A 16,485-nucleotide genomic window follows, 5' to 3' on the forward strand; every position below is an offset into this window, starting at 1 on the left:
AAGGTCAGCAGAGAAACTGATAAGCCTGACCAGTAGTAGAAGCCCACATGTACTGATAAAGAAACATGAAATTGTTCACTTATTAACTAGTGTGCACTGTACCATCATGAAACCTACACTCTTAGAAAAAAGGGTTCCAAAAGGGTTCTTCAGCTGTCCCCATAGGAAAACCCTTTAGGGTTCCATATAGAATCCTCTGTGGAAAGTGTTCTACATAGAACCAAAAAGGGTTCTACCTGGAACCAAAAGGAGCTCTTCAAAGTATTTCCCTATGGGGACAGCTGAAGAACCCTTTTAGGTTCTAGATAGCACCTTTGTCCCCTAAGATTGTACTCGCATAGTATCTGCAAAGACTGTCCTCCATCAAAAGCCAAGAATCTGTCTATTTTTCCTGTTACTTTTCCCAGTAATTTTCCATCATTTGTCATTGGTTTGAAATAAGACCAACACTTGAAAAACAAGCAGAAATATATGAAGCGGAAGGCACCAATGGCCCAGATGTAGGCTATGATTGCTATTTCTTGGAATTTTCCAGAGTCTGTCTATTTCTCAGGTTTTCTGTAGCTTAGGTAGCTTAGGGGTTTTCTAGGAAAGAGCTCATTTGTAGTACTTTGAAAGACAGTTTGTCATATCTTGTCCTGTGACATGGCATGATGAAGTACGTCAGGTATGACTAATGAAAGCTTTGGCATAGATAGCAAACAACATCAATGAGTAACAAAGATTTTCATGACAGGGACACTCCTTGGAGATCGTTGTGTTTCGTAGGCCTATTTTATGCTGTGGTGTATGCAGTTGTGTAGCATGATGTATTTTGTTGATTGTATGAAATATTGTTGCTTTACATCAATTAGAAATAAAATTGCAATCAACTTACATGTATTTACAGTTTATTGGACTTACAAAAACATACATACAGACAGACAAACATCAACAAAATTCAATGTACTTTTAGGAGGTACATTTTCTCAGAAAAGTACACATTTTGCCATTTCTCTCTGATTTTGACAATATCTCAATAGCACGATCGAGTGTGAGATTACTGCTTGATACTGTACAGTACAGGTCCAAACCCTGTAAATAAATATATTCTCTGTAGTACAGATCATCATGGAAAAGAGTGCTTTATCTGTAAACACATCTGGTCTATTGTAAGTAATGGAGCCTTCGATGAGGTTTTGGGGTTGACTGCCATATCGTCAGTGGTGTAAAGTACTTAAGTAAAATTACTTTAAAGTACTGGAGAAATTGTTGTTGAAATTGCTGTAGTTTTTGGGGGTGTTTGTACTTTACTTAACTATTTATTTTTTTGACAGCTTTTTACTTCACTTCCTAAAGAAAATATTGTACTTTTTATTCCATGCATTTTCCCTGACAACCCAAAGTACTCCTTACATTTTGAATGCTTAGCAGAACAGGAAAATTGTGAAATTTACACACTTATCAAGAGAACATGTGGTCATCCCTACTGCCTATGTTCTGGCAGACTCACTAAACACAAATGCATATTTGGTAAATAATGTCTGAGTGTTGGAGTTTTCCCATGGCTAAAAACAGGAACATGGTGCCGACTTTTACTCAAGTAAAATTTTACTAGGTGACTTTCACTTTTACTTAAAGAACTTTCTATACTTTTACTCAAGTATGATGATTGGGTACTTTTTCCAACACTGCTGATTGTCTGTAAACAGGTGTATTCAAATCTTACCCTGCAAGGTCTGAAGTATTCCTGTTTTTCTGTTCTACTGGTAATTAGTTGGCCGCACCCGGTGTCCCAGGTCTAAATCAGCCCTGGATTAGAGGGGAACAATGAAGAAGAACAAAACAGTGGAACTGGCTTCCAGGTCCAGATTTGAATTTAAGAATGATTTTTCAGACTCATGGCTAGCTTACCTCAGAAAACCCAATGACGTAGGGAAACATAAATCACAAGAACTAAGGGCAGAGTTTCTAGACAACCTCTTCACTCCTCAGGCCTCACAATAATTGCATGTCTGTGACCCATTTATAAATCTTTCTCAGTCAGTGGTGGCTGGTGCCACTTTAAATTGAAGGACGGGCTCATAGTAATGGCTGGAATGGAATGGTATTACACTTGTTTCTAATGGTTAGATACTGTTCCATCTATTCCATTCCAGCCATTACTTTGAACCGTCCTCTCCTCACCAGCCTCCACTGTTCCCAGTGAATAGGCTAGGAAGCCCAGCGAGAAAAGTGTCAATTTCTACAGCTTGGGCTTCTCCAGTGGAGATGACGGACGCATCTTTCGTACTCTTTGTCGTCTTGCATGACCTCTTCTTTTCTGTTTCGTACTCTTGCCGGCCAGTCATAAGCAGTTATCAGGGATACATTTGTTCTCCTCTTCCAGTGAGGGGCAGACTACCCCATTGTTTGCTGGTTGTAGGTGGATGTAGCGAGTTCTGTGGCGCACGCCTGAGTCTCCGCATTTGCCTTTGCACAGGCCCCAGGGTGACCATGCAGACACCTCACAGTCTAGAGGGGTGGAATCTAGTGGGAAGGACACCAGATATATTCTGTTAGCAATATGCATTAAGACATTATTTTAGCAATCCATAGAACACTTGAATTGCAACAGGCCAGAGACCGGTAACACTTGATTGAGCGTGCAGCAGTAGGGGTTGATATGATTGCAGTGACCCTTTCTCTAGCCAGGCTCTAGGGCCCCTCTGTGTGTGTGTGTGTGTGTGTGTGTGTGTGTGTGTGTGTGTGTGTGTGTGTGTGTGTGTGTGTGTGTGTGTGTGTGTGTGTGTGTGTGTGTGTGTGTGTGTGTGTGTGTGTGTGTGTGGTGGTGGTCTGCTGGAGTTATAACATGCCACACAAGGATAAGCCTTCAGGCATAGATTAAAATGACTGATTTAGCTAAGCCACCCAACACCATTTCATACGAAAGGGGAATACTTGATTTATTAACTGATACTCAGCTTTTAGTTAATTTGCTCAATCAGAAAAAAATGTTATAGAATATTTCCAAGTGCTATGTCAAATATAGCTGTAATACTGTAGGAAACATGACTTTTTTTTGATTGTATAGAATATACAGGGACACCAAATGTATGCCAAAGTAAATCCCAATGTAAGGAAAGTCTTTAAAATATATGCTTTTATATATCCTAAGCTTGTAGCTGTACATTCCTGGCTACGGTTGCTAAACCTGGATGAACTTTAATTGAATAATTAAATTACAGAAACTTGACTTTGTATTTTTTTTAAATCATGTGGTTTGCCAAGCCCCCCCACATGTTATGAGCCAGTAAAATGTTGATATCTATCACAGATTGAGGTTATTTTTTGGGAGAATTAGAGAAGCAGGAGGATGTAACGTGGAAATAAAAGCAAGGCTGGACTACTTGACATCAGTGCTGAGAGGCAGGAAATGTCCAATGCCTTTGACCTCCTTTATCCTGTGTGTTGCCTGGTTGCCATGGGCACAGAGGAACAGCTCTTGCTGACTCCAACTCAATGCTGGCGCACAACGGATCCGATTACCGCAAGGCTTTACTTTACTCTTTATGTTTTGCCAGATGGCCAGTGCCAATTCTTTGCTCTCTTCTTTCATTTTAATGGGGTTAAATTGAATACATCTTGGTTCATAAGATGATGATTAAGTTAAAAACCTAATTGATCAAGTTTTTTTCTATCAGAGAGGTAGGATTGCAGGATAGCAAGCGATAAATATTAATTCACTGTATTTGTTTCTTAAATGTTTCTTGCTTACTTGTGAGAGAGTCCTCAATCTCATTGCCAATCTCATTGCCAGTCTGGTTGAACTGGGTGGGCTCCATGGGTATGCTGAAGATCTGGTTGTTCTTGGTCTTTGTGAGGGTGACCTTGCCCATGGGTGGCAGATTCTTCAGACGGGGATAATAGAAAGAGTTGGCAGGATGGCTTGGAGATGATGACGTTATCTGGAAAGGACAAAATCAAGTTGTGTTGTCAACAGCACTTCTGGTATTGATTACCGAAGTTGATATAGCATCATCAGTTACCTACAGTATGGACATGATGATGAACCATGGTATCTTTTAGATTTACCTGTGTGACTTTGTCCTGAGGAATGGTCTCAAAGTTGGGAGAGGAGAAGGTGAAGCCACTGTCAGTGCCTGCGTCATAGGGGTACAGCTCCAGTGTGACGCTCTCCTTCCACTGGTCTCCCTCACACAGGTCAAAGCTGTCCACTCCCAGGAACCAGTCTGGGCTGGGAACTATCCGCACTATGAAGGATAGCTGTAGAGAGGGGGGGAAGTAGGATGGGTTATGTGTGGATGTTTCTAGGTGTCCGTCTAACAGTTAACTCAAATTTAGTGCAGACACTCAAAGGATCAGCAGTCTTAATCTGCTCTTCATTATTCCGTACTCTCATCTTTCCAGAGCTTTCCTCAACTACAGTTCCAACAGTAAGAATTATTTTTTGCTGACATCTTTTATTGGATACCCCGAGGCCAATAATAAGAAACTGATCCCAAATGCAGACTCTGAATATTGTGTAAAAACATATATGTACAATGCCGTTCAAAAGTTTGCGGTCACTTAGAAATGTTCTTGTTTTTGGGGGGGGGGGAAACACTTTTTTTGTCCATTAAAATAATATAAAATTTATTAGAAAAACAGTGTAGACATTGTTAATGTTGTAAATGACTATTGTAGCTGGAAACGGCAGATTTTTAAAAATTGAATATCTACATAGGTGTACAGAGGCCCATTATCAGCAACCATCACTCCTGTGTTCCAATGGCATGTTGTATTAGCTAACCCAAGTTTATCATTTTAAAAGGCTAATTGATCATTAGAAAACCCTTTTGCAATTATGTTAGCACCGCTGAAAAATGTAGTGCTGATTAAAGAAGCAATAAAACTGGGCTTCTTTAGACTAGTTGAGTATCTGGAGCATCAGCACCTGTGGGTTCGATTACAGGCTCAAAATGGCCAGAAACAAAAAACTTTTTTTCTGAAACTTGTCAGTCTATTCTTGTTCTGAGAAATTAAGGCTATTCCAGGCAAGAAATTGCCAAGAAACTGAAGATCGCATACAACACTGTGTACTACTCCCTTCACAGAACAGCTCAAACTGTCTCTAACCAGAATAGAAAAATTAGTAGGAGGCCCTGGTGCACAACTGAGCAAGAGGACAAGATGCTGGCCTTCCTCTCTCCAGTGTCTGTGTTCTTTGGTCCATCTTAATCTTTTATTTTTATTGGCCAGTCTGAGATATGGCTTTTTCTCTGCAACTCTGCCTAGAATGCCAGAATCCCGGAGTCGCCTCTTCACTGTTGACTTTGAGACTGGTGTTTTGCGGGTTCTATTTAATGAAGCTGCCAGTTGAGGACTTGTGAGGCGTCTGTTTCTCAAACTAGACTAATGTACTTGTCCTCCTGCTCAGTTGTTCACCCGGGCCTTCCACACCTCTTTCTATTCTGGTTAGAGACCGTTTGTGCTGTTCTGTGAAGGGAGTAGTACACAGAGTTATACGAGATCTTCAGTTTTTTGGCAATTTCTCGCCTCATTTCTCAGAACAAGAATAGACTGACGAGTTTCAGAAGAAAGATATTTGTTTTTGGCCATTTTGAGCCTGTAATCGAACCCACAAATGCTGATGCTCCAGATACTCAACTAGTCTAAAGAAGGCCAGTTTAATTGCTCCTTTAATTAGCACAACCATTTTCAGTTGTGCTAACATAATTGCAACAGGGTTTTCTAATAATCAAGTAGCCTTTTAAAATGATAAACTTGGATTAGCTAACACAACTTGCCATTGGAACACAGGAGTGATGGTTGCTGATAATGGGCCTCTGTACGCCTAGGTAGATATTCCCAAAAAAATCTGCCGTTTCCAGCTACAATAGTCATTTACAACATGAACAATGTCTACACTGTATTTCTGATCAGGTTGATGTTATTTTAATGGACAAAAATGTGATTTTCTTTCAAAAACAAGGAAATTGCTAAGTGACCCCAAACATTTGAACGGTCTTGTGTGTATATATACAGCTGGGCAAAAAAGTATTTAGTCACCCACCAATTGTGCAAGTTCTCCCTCTTAAAAAGATGAGAGAGGCCTGTAATTTTCATCACTGGTACACTTCAACTATGACAGACAAAATGAGAAAAAAAAACAGAAAATCACATTGTAGGATTTTTTATGAATTTATTTGCAAATTATGGTGGAAAATAAGTATTTGGTCACCTACAAACAAGCAAGATTTCTGGCTCTCACAGACCTGTAACTTCTTCTTTAAGAGGCTCCTCTGTCCTCCACTCATTACCTGTATTAATGGCACCTGTTTGAACTTGTTATCAGTATAAAAGACACCTGTCCACAACCTCAAACAGTCACACTCCAAACTCCACTATGGCCAAGACCAAAGAGCTGTCAAAGGACACCAGAAACAAAATTGTAGACCTGCACCAGGCTGGGAAGACTGAATCTGCAATAGGTAAGCAGCTTGGTTTGAAGAAATCAACTGTGGGAGCAATTATTAGGAAATGGAAGACATACAAGACCACTGATAATTTTCCTCGATCTGGGGCTCCACGCAAGATCTCACCCTGTGGGGTCAAAATGATCACAAGTGAGCAAAAATCCTAGAACCACACGGGGGGACCTAGTGAATGACCTGCAGAGAGCTGGGACCAAAGTAACAAAGCCTACCATCAGTAACACACTACGCCGCCAGGGACTCAAATCCTGCAGTGCCAGACGTGTCCCCCTGCTTAAGCCAGTACATGTCCAGGCCCATCTGAAGTTTGCTAGAGAGCATTTGAATGATCCAGAAGAAGATTGGGAGAATGTCATATGGTCAGATGAAACCAAAATATAACGTTTTGGTAAAAACTCAACTCGTCGTGTTTAGAGGACAAAGAATGCTGAGTTGCATCCAAAGAACACCATACCTACTGTGAAGCATGGGGGTGGAAACATCATGCTTTGGGGCTGTTTTTCTGCAAAGGGACCAGGACGACTGATCCGTGTAAAGGAAAGAATGTTTGGTGCCATGTATCGTGAGATTTTGAGTGAAAACCTCCTTCCATCAGCTAGAGCATTGAAGATGAAACGTGGCTGGGTCTTTCAGCATGACAATGATCCCAAACACACCGCCCGGGCAACGAAAGAGTGGCTTCGTAAGAAGCATTTCAAGGTCCTGGAGTGGCCTAGCCAGTCTCCAGATCTCAACCCCATAGAAAATCTTTGGAGGGAGTTGAAAGTCCGTGTTGCCCAGCAACAGCCCCAAAACATCACTGCTCTAGAGGAGATCTGCATGGAGGAATGGGCCAAAATACCAACAACAGTGTGAAAACCTTGTGAAGACTTACAGAAAACGTTTGACCTCTGTCATTGCCAACAAAGGGTATATAACAAAGTATTGAGATAAACTTTTGTTATTGACCAAATACTTATTTTCCACCATAATTTGCAAATAAATTCATTAAAAATCCTACAATGTGATTTTCTGGATTTCTTTTCCTCATTTTGTCTGTCATAGTTGAAGTGTACCTATGATGAAAATTACAGGCCTCTCTCATCTTTTTAAGTGGGAGAACATGCACAATTGGTGGCTGACTAAATACTTTTTTGCCCCACTGTATATATAATATATATTTTTTTTAACGGTTTTTAGCTTTGGGCCATATAAATGAGAGTTGGCAACTGAACAGCAAATATATTAATCTACTAATCTATACCTACTGGGATACTCATAAAAACCTTTTATGTTAAAAGTTGGTACAAGGTTCAGAATATGTGGTGTAGGTTTTACATAGTTATCTCTCCATGACAATATACTTGATTTCTGGCGTAGTCTCAAAAAGACATACCTTTTAGAAAGGTTCTTCAAGTAAATAGGTGCACATTCATAAGATAGATGGACATTCAGAGAGGTTATAAGATAGACATAAATTGAGACATGTATTTTAGATAGATATTGAATGCTCTGTGAAGATTGAGAAACTTACGAAAGAGTGCCTTGCAAAGACCTCGAACTCTGAGGTCATCTGACCCGTTCCCCCAACCAAGGCTGGAGCAGAGAACAGCCCGTAGACACTCTGGATGCGTTCCCCAGCCGCCTCCACCTCCTTCATCAGAGTCCAGGCCTCGCCTTTCTCAGAGAACTCCCTCACCCCGTTGCTTGCAAACTCATTTCGCTGCCAGATATGATAGTCTGAACTGTGGGTCACCCCTGGAATGGAAGAATTTCATGGATTGTTTCCCCCAGTTTGTGTAGATCTTAACTAGCAGCTCAGAATGTGTTTAAAATGTCTGCTTTTCAGGCACACTGTAAACTAATAGTAATGGATTGGATGCATATACCGCTTTTCCAGGTGCTCAAAGAGTTTTTAATTATAGGGAAAATGTGGAAATCTGCAATGCATGGCTACATATACATATACCAGATGTCTATAGTATTTACCTGATGTCTATGTTTTATTCATGAATATAGGAATCTACAGTATATGTTTACTATTACAGTATAAACAAAGGGAGTCAGATCACAGGCTAATAACAGTACATTTTATTTTATATATTTTTGTCATTAAGCAGACGCTTTTATCCAAAGTGACTTAAAATATCAATTAGGGTTAAATGCTTTACTCAAGGGCACATCGACAGATTTCTCACCTAGTCAGCTCGAGGATTTGAACCAGCGACCTTTCGGTTACTAGCCCAACGCTCTTAACTGCTATGTTGCCTTCCGCCCAAAAAGTATTTCACTTACCAATGAGAGGGGACCACTGGGCAGGGGGGCGGTAGATTGGGTACTGCTTAGGGAAGGAGGTTTGGCTCCACATCCCTGTAAATGTCAGGCTGTACTTGGCAGTGGTGTCTGCCGTGCACACCGGGTCTATGGTCACAGGCATGGGGTGGACACTCCCAAGCAGGGTTAGGGTCAGGCTGGCTAGCCAGTGCACCACACTGCTAGTGCTGCTCACGTTCATGTCTCTTTCCATGCTTGTTACTGAGCTGGAAAAGAGATAGGGGAATGAGGGGCATTTCAGGTTCTGCGCCACTTGACTGGGCAACCAACCACATTCCTTCTGTGTTGGTTTAAAGTACGTGGTCCATATGACTGAGGAGGAAAGAATTTTGGCCTTAAAACATTTCCACAGTTCCAGACTCAAACACTCGCTTAGCCTAAACACAGTGCAACAATGAGTGTGAAAGTGAAATGGGAAACAGAAGCAGGTCAGATGCAGGCTTAACATCAACGTAGATGTTTATATTAATGTCTGCACTGATAGAATTCCAAGGTGTTTACAGTCTATACAGGATAATATGTCTTCATTCATTATTATTGCGTTTGAAATGTACCTGTAGGCATTAGGCTACATGAGTATGAACATTCACAGCTAACCTACTGACAATGAAAGCCTAGGAATGTAACAGCGGCGACATTAAGTCTGACAATTCACGTGTACGCATTCATGAATATAAATAAGCTTATGCCATTAGGAACATCATGCATTCATAGAACATTTAGATGAGTGACAAATAGCTTTTGCTTTCCACACATAACACCTACAGTGCTCATTGCACGCATGCTTGTCAGATCCGCTCTACACAAAGGTCCACTTGACATTCATTAAGGCAGGGCTTGAGATGACAGAGGAGTGGGTACTTACTGAGTTTGCAGATACAGATGTGGTTATCGTTGAAGTTGAGGAGTGAAACCTGTGCCTGGGCTGTCTTGAGGAGGGACTGCGAGACCTGAACGCTTCCTTCAGCTATTTATGCCTTCCAGAGGTCTCCTCAGTAAAACAATATCAATAACCCCTGCCCTGACCCCTCCCAGCTTCACTGATGCATGCTCCACATTAACGCTCTCTCCTTCCCTCCTTTTTTCCTTCCTTCCTTCCCTCCCTCTCTCCCTCCCTCCTAGTCCTCCCAGGGTGAGTTAATAGATCATAGTTGGAAACAAGGGCTTATAGTTTTTTCATAAAAGGGTCTAGTCTACAGTGTGAGTGGAGCTGGAGGATGGACCACGCCTGCCTGTGCAGGGCCTCTTGATTTTTAGGCCAGCAGAGTTGTGGGGAAGTGGCTTGGCCGGCGGACAACTTGGCGATGGGATAGGGATGGAGAGACAGCCTGAGCCGGCACCCCTTCTAGCCCACATTCAGGCTAACAGCTCCAGCCTGCTGCTGTAATTGCTTTCACATGCTCATGTTTCACCTCCACTGCTCCTTCTGCCGCTGCTGCTGCCGCTGCCGCTGCTGGCCTCCCACTCCCACTCCTTGCTCTTTAACGCCGAGACTAGGGTTATTTGTGAGATTATGTTGATTAAGTTCCAGAAGTTCAATCAGAAGTGCACATTCAGTATACATTCTGTCGTAAAATCTTGCAAGCAAGCAATTTATTTCACATCAATGTGAGTGAGGTAAGTTAATTGATTATCAATGATCTAATTTAACTGATTATCAATATTCAATGTGTTGATATTTGATTGTACCATATGCACACTGTATTTAATGATGGTAAGGGCTCAAGGTAATGTGCATTGTCTGCTAAAACTCTGTAAAACTGATGAAACATCTGTAACCTTATTATGTTAGGACGTAATAAATACCAGTCAAAACATGGCATGACTGCAGGTGTAGGTCAGGAGCATGACTGCAGGTGTAGGTCAGGAGCATGACTGCAGGTGTAGGTCAGGAGCATGACTGCAGGTGTAGGTCAGGAGCATGACTGCAGGTGTAGATCAGGAGCATGACTGCAGGTGTAGGTCAGGAGCATGACTGCAGGTGTAGATCAGGAGCATGACTGCAGGTGTAGATCAGGAGCATGACTGCAGGTGTAGGTCAGGAGCATGACTGCAGGTGTAGATCAGGAGCATGACTGCAGGTGTAGGTCAGGAGCATGACTGCAGGTGTAGATCAGGAGCATGACTGCAGGTGTAGATCAGGAGCATGACTGCAGGTGTAGATCAGGAGCATGACTGCAGGTGTAGATCAGGAGCATGACTGCAGGTGTAGATCAGGAGCATGACTGCAGGTGTAGGTCAGGAGCATGACTGCAGGTGTAGATCAGGAGCATGACTGCAGGTGTAGGTCAGGAGCATGACTGCAGGTGTAGGTCAGGAGCATGACTACAGGTGTAGGTCAGGAGCATGACTGCAGGTGTAGGTCAGGAGCATGACTGCAGGTGTAGGTCAGGAGCATGACTGCAGGTGTAGGTCAGGAGCATGACTGCAGGTGTAGGTCAGGAGCATGACTGCAGGTGTAGGTCAGGAGCATGACTGCAGGTGTAGGTCAGGAGCATGACTGCAGGTGTAGGTCAGGAGCATGACTGCAGGTGTAGGTCAGGAGCATGACTGCAGGTGTAGGTCAGGAGCATGACTGCAGGTGTAGATCAGGAGCATGACTGCAGGTGTAGGTCAGGAGCATGACTGCAGGTGTAGGTCAGGAGCATGACTGCAGGTGTAGGTCAGGAGCATGACTGCAGGTGTAGGTCAGGAGCATGACTGCAGGTGTAGGTCAGGAGCATGACTGCAGGTGTAGGTCAGGAGCATGACTGCAGGTGTAGGTCAGGAGCATGACTGCAGGTGTAGGTCAGGAGCATGACTGCAGGTGTAGGTCAGGAGCATGACTGCAGGTGTAGGTCAGGAGCATGACTGCAGGTGTAGGTCAGGAGCATGACTGCAGGTGTAGGTCAGGAGCATGACTGCAGGTGTAGGTCAGGAGCATGACTGCAGGTGTAGGTCAGGAGCATGACTGCAGGTGTAGGTCAGGAGCATGACTGCAGGTGTAGGTCAGGAGCATGACTACAGGTGTAGGTCAGGAGCATGACTGCAGGTGTAGGTCAGGAGCATGACTGCAGGTGTAGGTCAGGAGCATGACTGCAGGTGTAGGTCAGGAGCATGACTGCAGGTGTAGGTCAGGAGTGGCCGAGGCACATGAAATGTCTACTGAAAGAAAGGAGAGGAAACAAACAAAGTGTTGTTGCAGCCATAAACATGGCGCCATGGCCCTCTGACTGTGAGAGTGGTGGAGAAACGTTTAGAGGGGTCTCCCCACAACCACACCTGGGCAAAATATTGGCTGACTTCTCTGGCACTTTTCTCATTTTCTCTACGGCACCAAACATTGCCCTTAGCGCTTGTTAGGCAATAATCACCTCCAATTTCCGAGTGTAATTTCCTTGTTATGTCACTTCCATCAAAATATCAAACCATAGCTTGACGGTAATGGAAGCTGCAGACAGGCAGCAGGTGGGATATATGCCAATGTGGGGATATGCTATACATGTTGGACCCTTTTATCGGAGACATCTGCCAAAGTTGTAAAATCTTATACAACTTGCTTAATGAGACTCTCGACGTCTGTGAAAGCTCTACTGTGCCTACACATATTCTTTTCAATCTATGTTTGAATAAGCATCTGTTCCAGTGTTGCTCTGTGTATTTAGAACAGCAGTTATAAGATCAAGTTTGTCATTAAGTTTCTTCAAGCTTTTTGCATTAATTGAGCCAATGTCAAAGATTTATTAGGGTTAGGGATATAAAAGGGTTAGGGGAAGGGTTAGATAACATGCTAAGTAGTTGCAAAGTAGTAAGTAGTTGAAAATGTGCTAATTAGCTAATATACTAAAGTTGGTCCTGATGAGATTCGACCTATGGGTTGCTAGATGTTTGCATTATACACCTACCCTTCTACCCTTCTACCCCGACCAACCACCCTCCTTTCAATTTGCCTTAATTCAATTTGCCTTAAGTAAACCTTCTGTCTTATGTAACCATACCAAACCTAACATATCGTACTAATTTGAGTGTACTGGATTGATGTTAACTATGTTGCGTCTAGTCTACGAGACCAGGCTAGAGAGAGACATACATCATGGGAGGATGAGAGGGGATTCTCACAGACGTACAAGTGGGAGAAGAATTAGAGATACATAGAGACAGGTCTGATATTCTGATTTTCATGCACCAACACATTTAATTTAGGAATAGAAATTAAGGTTATAATAATGTAGGATACTGAATACAAAGCTAGATCAGTGCCAAAACTCAATTAACTATTTAACCCAACACCTAACCTTAATCCTAAACCCTAGCCTAGCTAAAGTTAGCCAGCTAGCTAATCTTAGCATTAGTCACCTAGCTAACGTTAGCCACAACAAATTGGAATTCGTAACATATCGTACGTTTTGCAAATTAGTCAAATATTGTACATTTTGAAAATCCGCACTGAATGGAGTGGAATTATGCAAAATGCTCTGAGACCAGGTTGCTCTCTCAGGCTCTGTTTCTCCCGTTGAACACAGGTTCTCCTCTATTGACCCACTAAGTGAGAGCCCGCTGGTATTTCAATCATCCACCTCTCCCACCGTGGGAGTCGTCTGACTTCGGCCGGAGGTATAAAGAACATGATTTACAGGGCCTCTCCAAAATAAGAGAGATTTGTTTTCCAGCATGGGTAGCGCTTTTTACAGGGAACTTCACCCTCTCAAATGTTAGTTTGATATATAGGCCTTTGGCACTGACACAATGCGGTTAAATTTCATTTTGTGAAAGTGCAAAATCCATTTCCTCAGCAGGATTTGAAAACAGTAAACCCTATTTGGCGTAGTCACCTGTGTTTTGTTTACAGGCCGCTTCCCAGATGGACCTGGACAATCTACAGAACCAGATGGCATGATCACATGTGGGAACCACATGCACCAAGCATGAAGTATGACTCAATGTAAAGGTACTGTAGTATTATAGACAGTGGTGAGATAGAACGTGATGCAGGCTAACATAGTCCTGTGGTGCTCAGATAACTCAGCTGATTACATTAGTGCTGTGACCTGGATTCAGTTAATAGATGCCTATCAGCTAGGGGGCCATGCAGATAGAAGGTAACAGTGGTTCCTTGCCAGACACATCCCCATGTCTGTTATACATTCATGTTTTTAATAGAAATAAATCAATAAAAATGATCCGTTTCAATTTGAGTGAGAGTTGCACTTACAGTGCATTCGGAAAATATTCAGACCCCTTGACTTTTTCCAGAATTTGTTACGTTACAGCCTTATTCTAAAATTAATTAAATCATTTTGTTCCATCATCATTTTGTTCCATCATCCATCACACAATACCCCACAATGACAAAGACAAAACAGATGTTTGCTAATTTATAAAAAAAATATAGAAACTGAAATATTACATTTACATAAGTATTCACACCCTTTACTCAGTACTTTGTTGAAGCACAGGCTCTGGCTGGGCCACTCAAGGACATTCAGAGACTTCTCCTGAAGCAACTGCTGCGTTGTCCTGTTGGAAGGTGAACCTTCGCCCCAGTCTGAGGTCCTGAGCACTCTGGAGCAGGTTTTCATCAAGGATCTCGCTGTACTTTGCTCCGTTTATCTTTCCCTTGATCCTGACTAGTCTCCCAGTCCCTGTCGCTGAAAAACATCCCCACAGCATGATGCTGTCACCGCCGCGCTTTACCATAGGGATGGTGCCAGGTTTCCTCCAGACGTGACACTTGGCAGTCAGGCCAAAGAGTTCAATCTTTTTTCCCCCCTTTTTCGTGGTATCCAATTGGTAGTAGTTACTGTTTTGTCTCATCGCTGCAACTCCCTTACGGACAAGGGAGTGGCAAAGGTTGAGAGCCATGCGTCCCCCGAAACACAACCCAACTTCTTGACACAATGCACATCCAATCCGGAAGCCAGCCGCACGAATGTGTCGGAGGAAACACCGTACACCTAGCGACCTGGTCAGCGTGCCCGGCCCGCCACAGGAGTCGCTAGTGAACGATGAGACAAGGATATCCCTGCCAGCCTAATCCGGACAACGCTGGGCCAATTGTGCGCCGCCCCACGGGCCTCCCGGTCGCGGCCGGCTGCGACAGAGACTGGGCTCGAACCCAGAATCTCTAGAGGCACAACTAGCACTGCAATGCAGTGCCTTAGACCACTGCGCCACCCGGGAGGCCTCTAAAGATTTCAATCTTGGTTCCATCAGACCAGAGAATCTGGTTTCTCATGGTCTGAGAGACTTTAGGTGCCTTTTGGCAAACTCCAAGCGGACTGTCATGTGACTTTTACTGAGGAGTGGCTTCTGTCTGGCCAATCTACCATAAAGGCTTAATTGGTGGAGTGCTGCGGAGATGGTTGTCCTTCTGGAAGGTTCTCCTATCTCAACAGAGGAACTGTAGAGCTCTGTCAGAGTGACCATCGGGTTCTTGGTCACCTCCCTGACCAAGGCCCTTCTCCCCCGACTGCTCAGTTTGGCCTGCGGGCAGCTCTAGGAAAAATCTTGGTGGTTCCAAACTTCTTCCAGTTAAGAATGATGGAGGCCACTGTGTTCTTGGGGACCTTCAATGCTGCAGAAATGTTTTGGTAACCTTCCCCAAATCTGTGCCTTGACACAATCCTGTCTCGGAGCTCTACGGACAATTCCTTTCGACCTCATGGCTTGGTTTTTGCTCTGACATGCACTGTCAACTGTGGGACCTTTCAGGTGTGTGCCTTTCCAAATCATGTCCAATCAATTGAATTTACCACAGGTGGACTCCAATCAAGTTCTAGAAACATCTCAAAGATGATCAAAGGAAACAGGATGCACCTGAGATCAATTTCGAGTCTCATAGCAAAGGGTCTTATGAAGGTATTTCTGTTTTTAATTTTAAATACGTTTGCAAAAATACATTGTAAAAACCTATTTTCGCTTTGTCATTATTTGGTATTGTGTGTAGATTGCTGAGTATTTTTTTAAAAATAGAATAAGGCTGTAGCGTAACAAAATGTGGAAAAAGTAATGGGGTCTGAATACTTTCCGAATGCACTGCATGTGTTCTGATAGGTACCTGTGATTTTTGGCTGGCCCTCTAAGCCTGTTACTTAAATCTCTGTCGACCGGCCTCCATAATGAAATACTCACATTGATACAGATGAGTTCATAGCCGTATGGAGAATGAGAGGTGGAAATTAAATGATGTAATAATATTTGGATAGTAAGATCTTCACTTGCCGCCGCGTTTCAGTCACATCCCACTTGACTTATAATCGGAACCACTAAATTACATAGCGCCTGGTTAATGTGGGATTTACTTTCTACTGACTCTCCTCCCTGATTGGGTACAGTAATGGATGAGACAATTTGCCAGGATATTAGTGGTTTGTTGACTGTTGGTCCTCTAGCAACCTGCAGTTTCCCCGAATGTGTTTCTACCTGTCCTTGCCTCCAGGTGTACAGATGTACACTGTCCCTAAGTCCAAAACTATTAGATAACAGGATATGGAGTCTATGGGATTTGTCTGTGTCGTTGTGTTCAGCATGATGGTGCTGGAGTTTGGTGTTGGGGTATTTCAGGAAGAAGGCTCTGGCACATTTCTCATAACACACCTTTAGAAAAATTACAGATGTGTCTTTGCCCCCCAAAAAATCTCTTTTCCAATCTATAAAATTAAAACGTTCCCGTACATTTCGGAAATTATATTGGCTTTAAGAGAAAGGTTGACCTGGTTCACAAGCATACAGTATACCA

At 43.0% G+C, this 16,485-nt stretch overlaps 1 protein-coding gene across 2 annotated transcripts; it reads right to left on the reverse strand.

The window, feature by feature from the left end:
- Positions 1 to 1,437: 1,437 nt before the first annotated feature.
- spon2b (spondin 2b, extracellular matrix protein) lies at positions 1,438 to 9,798 on the reverse strand. 2 transcript variants are annotated; one of them, XM_042325893.1, is made up of 6 exons: positions 9,634 to 9,798; positions 8,730 to 9,080; positions 7,969 to 8,192; positions 4,054 to 4,245; positions 3,737 to 3,926; positions 1,438 to 2,508 (listed from the first exon to the last, which is right to left on the reverse strand). In XM_042325893.1, exons 2-6 carry the CDS (start codon positions 8,959 to 8,961, stop codon positions 2,327 to 2,329), a joined length of 1,020 nt encoding a protein of 339 aa, XP_042181827.1. In that variant the 5' UTR covers positions 8,962 to 9,080; positions 9,634 to 9,798; the 3' UTR covers positions 1,438 to 2,326. The 2 variants fall into 2 exon arrangements, with proteins under 2 accessions (XP_042181827.1, XP_024284705.1); XM_024428937.2 differs by having other exon boundaries at positions 8,730 to 8,974; positions 9,634 to 9,795.
- Positions 9,799 to 16,485: the final 6,687 nt, after the last annotated feature.

This window comes from Oncorhynchus tshawytscha, linkage group LG08, assembly GCF_018296145.1.
Source record: "Oncorhynchus tshawytscha isolate Ot180627B linkage group LG08, Otsh_v2.0, whole genome shotgun sequence".
Classification (NCBI taxonomy): domain Eukaryota; kingdom Metazoa; phylum Chordata; class Actinopteri; order Salmoniformes; family Salmonidae; genus Oncorhynchus; species Oncorhynchus tshawytscha.

Bases quoted from the DNA above. Each gene is read 5' to 3' on its own strand.
- spon2b (XM_042325893.1), bottom strand. From the start codon at position 8,961: ATGGAAAGAGACATGAACGTGAGCAGCACTAGCAGTGTGGTGCACTGG. The intron at 4,246-7,968 runs GTAAGTTTCTCA...CCCTCTCTACAG, and splicing joins TCTTTGCAAGGCACTCTTTC to CTATCCTTCATAGTGCGGAT. The intron at 2,509-3,736 runs GTAAGCAAGAAA...CCTTCCCACTAG, and splicing joins GATTGAGGACTCTCTCACAA to ATTCCACCCCTCTAGACTGT.